We start from the raw sequence: 11,171 nt of genomic DNA, 5'->3' as shown, positions 1-11,171 counted from the left end.
TTGTTCTGAATCTTAAAATATCCGTTTATTAGTTATGTTCAACATTCAAATGTTACTGATATACATCAAAACAGAGAGTATAAGTTCCAATCAATATTTAACAAAATCAATGAAACTTATTTGATAAAGTGACTGTCCTATAATACCGCTTTGAACAAAGATTGTAGAAAGGATCTGAAAAAGGAGATAAAACTAATTTGCAGAAAAAAATGTGACTATCCTAAATTGTTTCGAAAGAACTTCCTTCAAGACGTCTCATTCATAGGGTCATTGTTATCAGGTTCATCCGGTCTCGCAACTTCAGACATTGATGAGTGCACCTCACCAATACCGTGACCATCATCATCGTTATGCAGTAGTGGTTTGCTGAAGCAGCTCTGCAGAGTCAACAGCGTAGCAATATCGCTCCGTAACTTGCTGTTCACTTCACGCTCCTGTTCCAGCTCTTCGTTGACGGCTTTCAGATGCTCTTCAAACTTTTTGCAGGAATCTTCTTCCGTTGCGACCGACTCGCTCGGTTCAGTGCGACATGAAAAGGAGACAATTCTCGCTTCCAAGTCGGTAATTCTTCGCCTTAAAAGAAGATTCTCTTTCTGTACGTTCACCAGATTTCTCCTGCTGTTTACGACTGCCACGGCCGCTTCTTCTGCTATCTTGTTGGCCATTTGAGCTGTTTCGGTGAGAATCACGTGCTCAGCCTCCAGTTTTTGCAGGTGACTGCAATTGACACAACAATGCTATTAAAAACAAAAAAAAACGACATCCCTCTTCGACTTACCTATTGAGCGTATCCATCGCCTTCCAGATGCGATCGGTACCCTCTCCCGGTTGATTCTGCGTTCCCTGCAAAACCTTCAGCTGCTCCAGAAGTTTGTTGTTGTCTCGGGTCAACTCCAAGATCTTCACCTGCGATGCTTGAATCTTCCCATTGAGTCGTTCATTATCATTGGTCTGCAATAATAAAATCGCTCACATTGAATCGCCACGTGGCACGACGAACATAACCTCAACAAAACGATCGTACCAACGCTTCCAGCTGAACATTCTGCCGGGCGGCATTCTCCATAAACCCATTGCGGATGGAATCTTTCTGATTGAGAGCATTCAGTGCTATCTTCAACTGGTCCTGCATATCAGACAGCTCCCGACGGAAGTTTTTGGCATCCTGTTCCAACGTTGCTTTCGAACGGTTCGTTTCATCTAGGGCCGATTTAAGCGAGGTTACTTCATTCTTTAGGGAAATATTAATCATTAATGCAATAATGTCCATCATGGGAAGGTCACTTACCCGACGGGACTGGAGCTCGCAGATGCAGTTTATCAACTTGTTGCGAACAGTGTCCAAATCGAAATCCGTTCTGGCAAATTGAAACTCTTGTTCGTTCATTTTGTTACTTTTCGAGCACGTGTTTTGAAAGACGCAGTGGTGGTGCATTTATAAATACTAGAGCGGGTATCATTGACTGATACAATCGTAGTGATCCATCCTCCACATATTATCGTTTACAGTCTCATTTACCACCACCACACAATGGCCTACTATGAGTGGCAGACGTTTTACGCACACATACACTACAATAACCTAAAAAGATGTCTCCACTGAATAAAAATGACTACCAGAAAGTAGAAACGTGACAAAAATATTAACCCTGGAGCGGTCGCGTCGTGTACTTAATACACGCACCATGAAAAATGCACGCTTGTGGTACACAGCGCACAGTGGGAAAAAATGAACCCGAAACACGACTTAATTCATTATCTCAGCTGGGTAACGGGTTCTGCCTACGACTGAGACCATTTTCGCTTGGAAAAAGTGTGCTGAATTGACCGGAGGCCTCACCCTGGCCACCTAGAGAGCCGGATTAAACCCGAGTTCCTTAAGGAAAACAAAACCATTGTCATCAAAGAATACTTTCGTACCAGATATTTATTTTGAAGCCGCAAATCAGAATTACATCGCATTCCGGATAATATCAGTTGCATTCATTTCATTCATTTATTTAGTTAACATCAAATTCATGATAATACTGAATCAACAATTTGCCGCCATAATACTCGATTTGCAGCTGCAGCTCTCCAACGTCGGTCACGCACAACACTCGCCAGATCACGCTCCACCTGGTCCGCCCATCGTGCTCTCTGCGCTCCACGCCTTCTTGTACCAACCGGATGGTTAGCACTAACTTTGCAGGGTTGTTGTCCGGCATTCTTGCAACATGCCCTGCCCACCGTATCCGTCCAGCTTTAGCCACTTTAAGGATGTTGGGTTCACCGTAGAGTGTAGCGAGCTCGTGGTTCATCCTTCTCCGCCACACACCGTTCTCATGCACGCCGCCGAAGATCGTCCTTAGCACCCGTCGCTCGAAAACTCCGAGTGCTTGCAGGTCCTCCTCGAGCATCGTCCATGTCTCGTGTCCGTAGAGAACCACCGGTCTTATTAACGTCCTGTACATGGTACATTTGGTGCGGGGTGAATCTTTTTTGACCGCAGTTTCTTCTGGAGCCCATAGGCTCACGTTATTGTCAGCCGTTAGCAAGGAACCGAGGTAGACGAATTCTTCTACCACCTCGAAGGTATCCCCGTCTATCGTAACATTGCTGCCAAGACTTGTCCTGTCTCGCTCAGTCCCACCTACCAGCATGTACTTTGTCTTAGCCGCATTCACCACCAGTCCGACCTTTGCTGCTTCGCGTTTCAGGCGGGTGTACAGTTCTGCCACCGCACAGTGGTGCGAGGGCGGTCGAAACCTAAAAAATGAAAATGCTTTTCACATAGATATAATATTTTTGTCAGATTCCTAAATATTTCAACTGTAGAAATCCAAAATTTCAGATCGATTCATTGAAATTTGAATTTTTGACAGCCTCCTGAACGGACTGTGGTTTATGGCCTTCATACAAAATCTATAATGTTTATTCACAGCTATGCCAGTGTCCCGTTCTTTAATAAACGCATGAACTATAATAGTTGCTTTGAAGGCTTTGTTCGTAGATATGTGAAGATCATCTGTATGGCATTTAAGTTGTGAAAAAGCTGCCTAAAAATGAGTTATCCTTCGATATTCTTGAAAATTACCCATTTTTGAGTCAAAATTGATCTAAAACTATAGTAGGACGTGCGCGCCCGCGATGTGGTTGTGCGATTTTGTAAGCCTAAGACCAGTGCTTTCGATTGGTGTATGATTTATTTTGCGAAAACTTGCGATAGATTTCATGATTTTCATATGTTTTTGTGGGTTTTGGGTAAGAGGTTTTGGCTGGCTTTTGTTCAGCAACGCACCACTGTGCACCGTTCCAAATGTTCTAGCAATATAGCGCATTTCCCGGATAAAAAATGACCATTCAGTACATGGTAAATATTATTAACATATAACTGGTTTTATTGTTCACAATAAAACACATAGTAGATATATTGTTACTTTTTACAATAGAAATCAAGCCCATATAGTTCGTACAATAAGTGAACATTAGCTTTATTAGTGACTAATTAATTCGATTGTTTTTCAATAGTTCTATAATAATTTAAAGTTACTATCAGTAAAAATCAATTTAAGTTGTTTTTATATAGTTGCAAAAGTGCTTGCAAAGTTCTCATGGACTTTTTATTAAAAAAGAGTTTATTTCTCAATTACACTTAAAAACAATTCGTAACATATAAATAACAATAAATAATATTGTTGCTTGGATCATGTTTGTATAATCAAATACAAAATCACTTGACATATTTTTTTTTATAGGTTTCGCGTTTTCGTTTTAAATTTGAGTACAGTAGATATTTCGGTTATCGAATGTTATTCGCTGAAACTTCAACGACTGACAGACGTCGAGCCGTGTTGGCAGAGGAAGCTCTCAATGAATAACTGAAGAAGTACTTATAGAAAACTAGCTGATAAGCAGGTTTTAGCCAAGTGAGGACGTTAAGACAAGAAAAAGATGAACAATGATTTTTCTAATGTTTTCCAATAAATTAAAGGAATCTAGTAAATAGTAAACTACCATTGATAACAATACAAATACAATTTATTTAATGGGGTCAATTGAATCGATGTTAAAATAAACATGCAATAATATTTGTTGTTATGTAAACAGATTTCGACTTTGAAAAACCAAAGAATTCATATTTCTTGGTAACATTTTTCTTCAGCATTTACAGATACTAATGGCCACATGAATTGTGAACGATTTATGGTATGGATCATTCGACCTGAGGTCTGACTTGTGATATTTGGCAGTTATTTGAAAAGATTGATGATAGATCTTATCAACAGCTGCCAAGCAACACAAACCAGACAGACATCAGAGTGTTTGACACTTATCATAAAATGTGCATATCATTCTGGCGGCCGTTAGTGCTCGTAAATGCTGGATATAAATGTTAGCGGGAAATTTAAATTCTATGGATTTTCAAAAGCGAAAACTGCTTACAAATAACAACAAATATTATTGTATTTTTATTGTAACAACGATTCATTTGACGCCATTCAATTAATTGTATTTGTATTGTAAGAACAATGAAAAAACATTAAGATATATTGTTATCTTTTGAAAATTGCCCTAAAAATGTCTCATAAAAACACATTACATTCTATTGTTTTTCGCGAAAAAGTGTATGAAAATTTTCTCAAAATTTTATGGTTAAGATACATAACGACCACCATTTTTTATTGTAAAAGTGCCATTTACCATTCGCCGAATGGTATAGAACAATAGGGGTGATGGTGAGTGTGTCGTGTAAATTACAATACGTTTAATGGTGCATATTTTTCGAAAAAATGGTGTTGTAACAATAAAATGTATCGTAGTTTTATGATATTTTTTATCAGGGTAAGTTCACCACTGGACTATCACACTAGTTTTCACGAGTGCGAAAACGCTAATAAAAGTGCGCGATTGCATCAAATCAACTCGGTGTCTTCAGAGCACTTGTTCTTCATAGATTGAAGAAATAGTGCGCCGAAGACATCAACCTGATTTGATGCAATCGCGCACTTTCATTTACGTTTTCGCACTTATAATGTCGCAGTTCGCAGTCCAGTAGTGAACTAAATGCGGTATAATATCCATATCATCCGCAAAACAGACAAATTGGCTGGATTTCGTGAAGATCGTACCCCGGCTGTTGAGCCCGGCTCGTCGCATAACACCTTCCAGGGCGATGTTGAATAGTAGGCAGGAAAGTCCATCACCTTGTCGTAGTCCCCGTCGAGATTCGAATGAACTGGATAGTTCACCCGAAATCCTTACGCTGTTCTGCATACCGTCCATCGTTGCTCTTATCAGTCTAGTCAGCTTCCCGGGAAAGCTGTTCTCGTCCATAATTTTCCATAGCTCTGTGCGGTCGATACTGTCGTATGCCGCTTTGAAGCCGATGAACAGGTGGTGCGTTGGGACCTGGTATTCACGGCATTTCTGGAGGATTTGCCGTACGGTGAAGATCTGGTCCGTTGTCGACCGGCCGTCGATGAAACCGGTTTAGTAACTTCCCACGAACTCATTTACTTTAGGTGAAAGACGACGGAAGATGATCTGGGATAGCACTTTGTAGGCGACATTCAAAATGGTGATCGCTCGAAAGTTCGCACACATTAACTTGTCGCCTTTCTTGTGGATGGGACAGATTATCCCTTCCTTCCACTCCTCCGGTAGCTGTTCGGTTTCCCAGATCTTGACTACTAACTGGTGCAGACAGGTGGCGAATTTTTCCGGGCCCATCTTGACGAGTTCTGCTGCGATACCGTCCTTACCAGCCGCTTTGTTGTTTTTGAGCTGGTGGATGGCATCCTTAACTTCCCTCAGCGTGGGAGTTGGTTCGTTCCCGTCCTCTGCTGCACCAACATAGTCAATTCCTCCGCTGCCTTGGTCCTCCGTGCCTACATTCTCTTCGCCATTCAGGTGCTCGTCGAAGTGCTGCTTCCACCTTTCGATCACCTCACGTTTGTCCGTCAGGAGGCTCCCGTCCTTATCCCTGCAGATTTCGGCTTGCGGCACGTAGCCTTTGCGGGATGCGTTGAGCTTCTGGTAGAACTTGCGTGTTTCCTGTGAACGGCACAGCAGTTCCATTTCCTCACACTCCGCTTCTTCCAGGCGGCTCTTTGTCTCCCGGAAGAGACGGGTCTGCTGCTTCCGCTTCTGTCTGTATCGCTCCACATTCTGTCGGATTCCATGCTGCAGCATTACCGCCCGCGCTGCATCCTTCTCCTCCAGAACCGCTTTGCACTCCTCGTCGAACCAATCGTTTCGTCGACTCCGTTCTACGTACCCGATAGTGCTCTCGGCTGCGTTGTTGATGGCTGCTTTGACTGTACTCCAGCAGTCCTCTAGAGGAGCACACCCTCGTCCGGCAACGCTGCCTCAAGATTCTGCGCGTATGCGGTGGCGACATCTGGTTGCTTCAGTCGCTCTAGATCAGGGATTCTCAAACCTTTTCAGCTTGCGACCCACTTTTGATTGTTACAGAATTTGGCGACCCACCATCACGTATTTTCATAACATAACTTTCATAGTTTTTGATAAATTTACTACAAATAGCATTGATTCTTACACATTGTGAGTATTTTTTTGAATTTATTGTGTACTTTCCGTTTTTTGGAAAGATGAGTCTCAGTGAATTCTTTGTCAAATCTGACGAATGAAGCACCGAACTATGCTGCATTTGTTTGTCCTGGCTTTGTTCACTTTCAAAAAGAGGCAGATAATTAGGCGAAATTGTTTACGAATTTTTAAGATTAGTGCTCTTGAAAACATGAGTAGGAGTTCAATTCAACCGTGGTGGCAGTTATATTTTTTTTCTGATGTTGCTCCTTTAGAGTTTGAACTAAGTTTGCAAGTTTCCAATACCAATTCAACCAGTCCATCTTAATGCAACTAAACACAAATTTTACTTCTATTTTATTGAAATAGTTTTTGAGCTGTTCTTATTTCTGTAAAATCTCAGATTATCGAAATTCAGCAGGATTTAAAAAAAAAAAAGACACTACACCGTCTTCAACCAGAGGTTGCACAGACTGAACAATCACTAACATTAGGCAACGGACAACACGGAACACCCAGTGGACCAGTGAAGGATTTTTCGTTTGATGAAAAGTTTCCTCCGACTGGAGCGGGAATCGAACCCTCACTCCGTGGCACTCACAATACGCTGAACGACTGACGCCGCTAACCGCACGGCCACGAAGCCCACTAAGCCTACCGAAGTTTGTTAAAAATAAACAAACTGTTGAGAGAAAATCACTAAACGTTCGTTAGTTTCGTCTCAAAATTTGGTAAATATTTGTTTTTTTTGAAAACCCGAAAATTTTACCAGAATCCTAAACCTTCTAGTTTCAGAATCTATTTCGGAACGCAGACAGTAGTTTCGATATTCAGTATACTATAGACTAAGACTTATAATACAAAAGTTGGAATAGGATTAATGAGAAACCTAATTTCTAGAACTAACTGCTGATTTTCCAAGTGAGTACATATTTGTAAATTGGAAAATGGCTAATAACATCATTATTGATATATGTTAATTGAGCCATTTGTTAGTATATCATCCAAGCCTTCGCGACCCACCAAAAATCAGGTCGCGACCCACAGTTTGAGAAACGCTGCTCTAGATCGTACCGGGGTGGCCGCCGGTACTGTACATTGTTAATAACGGAGAGTTTTGGGCGCAGTTTAACCGATATTAGCGCCACGATAGGTCCTGACGTCGATAATGTCGCAGAAGTGCCGTCCATCAATCAGAACGTGGTCGATTTGCGATTCCGTTTGTTGTGGTGATCTCCAGGTGTAACGATACGAAGGGCTGTGCTAGAAGAAGGTGCTACGAATGGCCATGTTCTTGGAGGCGGCGAAATCGATGAGGCGTAGGCCCTTTTCGTTCGTCATCTGGTGGGCGCTGAACTTTCCAATCGTCGGTCTGAATTCCTCCTCCTAGCCTACCTGAGCGTTTAGATCCCCTATGATGATCTTGACGTCGTGGTTTGGGCAGCGGTCGTACTCGCGTTCGAGCTGCGCGTAAAATGCGTCCTTGTCATCATCAGTGCTTCCGGAGTGAGGGCTGTGCACGTTTATTATGCTAATGTTGAAGAATCGGCCTTTGATCCTCAACCTGCACATTCTTTCGTCTATCGGCCACCAACCGATCACGCGCCTCTGCATGTCGCCCATCACGGTGAATATCATTTGGCATTTTTCAAAGGCAGTCCGTGACATTTTACCTTAAATATTCGAAAAATAGCGGTTTTTCCGTGACTTTCTTGCAGAACTGGTCTAGCCGCACAAGTTTTTCATATACCATATTCTCAGGTTCAGCTTCTAAAATGAGCTGTAGGTGGTAGAATTTAGATATGACGAAATGAAATTTTCAGCACTGCTTCTGAGACGCTTCCAGATTTCTTTCGGGGTGCTCCTAGATTTCAGAATACTTCTGGGATTCTTCCTTCTGGGTTATTTTCAGAATTCTTGGTTGCTTCAAGAGTTCTGGGATGCTTCCAAATTCCTCCTGGGATGCGTCCAGATTTCATATGAGATGCTTCCAGAATTATTCTTGGATGCTCTCAAAATCTTTCTGGGATGCTTCTCAAGTTCTTCAGGTATGCTGCCAGAATCCTACTATGACATAATCTCAGGGATGCTTTCAGAATCCTTTAAGAATACTACCAGAAACATTCTGGGATGCTTCCAGATTCATGCAGAGCTGCTTCCAGGATTCTTCTGACTCCTTTATGAATGCTTCAAGATTTGCTTTGGGTTGCTTCCGGAATCTGTCTGGGATGTTTTCAAATTCCTAATGGGAAGCTTCCAGAATCATGGCTGTATGCTTTCAGAATTCTTGGGAGTTCTTCCAGATTCCTTCTAAGTTACTTTCTGAATTCTTCGAGGTTGCTCGCAGAATCTTTCAGGGATGCTTCCCGAGTTCTCCTGGGAATGCTTCCAGAATTCTTCTGAGTTGCTATCAGAAATCTTCTAGGTTGCTTCTAAAATGTTTCTGGGATGCTCGTGAGTTCTTCTTGTATTCTTCATGATTCATTCTGGGATGCTTTCCAAATCCTTCTGGGATGCTTCCAAATCTCTTTCGGGATGCTTTTAGATTCCTTATAGGATGTTGGCAGATTCGTTTCAAGATGCTTCCAGAATCTCTCTGGGATGCTTCCAGAATATTGCAGAATTCTTCAGGAATTCTTCCAGAATTCTTCTGAGTTGCTTTCAGAATACTTTTAGGTTGTTTCAAGAATCCTGGGATGCTTCCAGAATCCTCCTGGGATGCCTCCAGATTTCTGATGCTTCCAGAATTATTCTTGGCTGCTTCAGGACTCTTTCTGAGATGTTTTCAAATTCCTAATGGGATGCTTCCAGAATCATTCTGGGATACTTTCAGAATCCTTCAGAGTTGCTTACAGATTTTTTTTGTGATACTTCCAGATTCCTTACGGGATGCTTCCAGAGTTGTTTCTGGGATACTGAGATGCTACCAGAATTCTTCAGGAATGCTTCATGGTTCGTCATGGTTCCTCCCAAATTATTTAAAATGCTTCCTGAAACTTTTTAAATTTCTTGTTGAATGCTTCCAAAATCTTTCAGCTATTCTTCCAGAAACCTTTTGGGATGCTTGCAAGTTCCTTCAGGGATGCTTCCAAATTCCTTATGGAATGTTTCCAGAATCGTTCTGGGTTGCTTCCAGGATCCTTATAGTACGCTTCCAGAATCTACCTAGAGTTCTATGAGAATTCTAGAAATTAGTCTTGAATCATCCCGGAAGGAATCTGGAAGAAACTCATAAGGAATGTGCATCCCAGAAAGATTTTGAAAGCCCTCGGGTTATGTGGGGATAACTTCGAGAAGGGGGGACCGTACATGAGTACTCTCTATTGATAAGTGATCCACCAGCGCCCGCCTTAAGTTGTCATCTCTCCCCTGGAAGCTTAAGTCCTGGCTAGTACTGTAGACTACTCGTTGGACTCAAGTTCTCGGATGGGAAGGGGGGCCAACTCAAGTTGCTGTTGGTAGGCCCGTCATTGTGTCTTTGAGCTACAGACACGATTCGGAAGACCGTGGAAGCAACGGAATTCCACTTGTCCGCCCCCGTACACATCCTTTCATCAATGTCCGGAGTGATATCTCTGCCGCATATCTCCTGCATACTCTGCCTTTACTCCACGAAGCGTGGGCATTCAAAGAGCACATACTCTGTGGTCTCGTCGCAGTTTGCGCATTCCGGACATGCGGGGAAGCCTGCATGTCCGAATCTGTGCAGATAGCACCTAAAGCACCCATGGCCTGACAGAAATTGTACCAAATGAAAGTTCACCTCGCGATGGGGCCTGCTCGTCCATTTAGACACGCTCGGTATGAGCCTGTGTGTCCATCTACCTTTGCTGGAGGATCCGCCTCGCGCCTCTTATGACGCGTTGCTCGAAGCACTCTTCATCCTCTGCCACCACTAGTGCTATGGGCGTCATGCCCACTCGCACCCATACAGTCTAGACTCCTACTACACGATTGGTTCGGGGGTGCAGTAGGAATCCGAGTTGTAGGAATCTCAGAGCCTCTCAGAGCTTATGAGATTTCACCTAATTGGGGGTGTGAATGAATATCTCAGGCATATTACAAGATAGCGCCATACTTTCTTTGGCAAAGTTGTAGTACTAGAATCAGTGGCGTAGCCAGAAATTTGCTCTGGGAAGGGTTTTCGGTTATTGAACAATACTTTTTTTGTTTGATACTTCCATTTCGCAAATAAATACACTAAATTTGAGCCGTAGGTTAAAATAGCGGCACAGCCGAAAATTGTTTTCATCATAAAGCGTTTTATACTGGAAATTTGTTCCAGAAATTTTGGCTCTGGGGGAGGTTTTAACCCTATCCCCGTAGCTACGCCACTGACTAGAACAGATCTACCACACAATACGAACTAACATCCAATTAGTTGGCAATCTGGCCGATAGGGGCGCTATGTAGAAGTGGTTGCTATGTACACTCGCCATTAGTAACACTCATAAGTTATTACATGCGAAGTCTCAAGATCTACTTTATTTGGAACAATGCTGTCTTCGGCAAAGCTGTTCAGAAGGTCAAGAACTATCTGGTGATTCACCAGTTAGTTTGTGATTTCGCCGCTAGGTGGCGCTAGTTTCAAGTAAATTTTCAAACTTCTCTATCTCGGGATCCAGAGCAGATAGAAAAAT

The 11,171-nt window shown here is 42.5% G+C and overlaps 1 protein-coding gene across 1 annotated transcript; it reads right to left on the bottom strand.

Moving 5' to 3' along the window:
• Positions 1-1,571, bottom strand: LOC134287524 (uncharacterized protein MCAP_0864-like). Its single transcript, XM_062849427.1, has 4 exons — positions 1,289-1,571; positions 1,025-1,231; positions 779-951; positions 1-717 (listed from the first exon to the last, which is right to left on the bottom strand). The coding sequence occupies exons 1-4, from the start codon at positions 1,433-1,435 to the stop codon at positions 246-248; spliced, it is 999 nt and encodes a 332-aa protein (XP_062705411.1). The 5' UTR covers positions 1,436-1,571; the 3' UTR covers positions 1-245.
• Positions 1,572-11,171: the final 9,600 nt, after the last annotated feature.

This window comes from Aedes albopictus, chromosome 2 (genome assembly GCF_035046485.1).
Source record: "Aedes albopictus strain Foshan chromosome 2, AalbF5, whole genome shotgun sequence".
In the NCBI taxonomy this organism is placed as follows: Eukaryota; Metazoa; Arthropoda; class Insecta; order Diptera; family Culicidae; genus Aedes; species Aedes albopictus.
The sequence above is the reverse complement of the archived record's forward strand: the minus strand, read 5'-3'. Positions and strand labels throughout refer to the sequence as shown.

Excerpts from the sequence above, each read along its gene's own strand:
- LOC134287524 (XM_062849427.1), bottom strand. The coding sequence starts at position 1,435 with ATGCACCACCACTGCGTCTTTCAAAACACGTGCTCGAAAAGTAACAAA. Across the intron at positions 1,232-1,288 it reads GCGAGCTCCAGTCCCGTCGG|AATGAAGTAACCTCGCTTAA; the intron begins GTAAGTGACCTT and ends ATTTCCCTAAAG. Across the intron at positions 952-1,024 it reads ATGTTCAGCTGGAAGCGTTG|ACCAATGATAATGAACGACT; the intron begins GTACGATCGTTT and ends TTATTATTGCAG.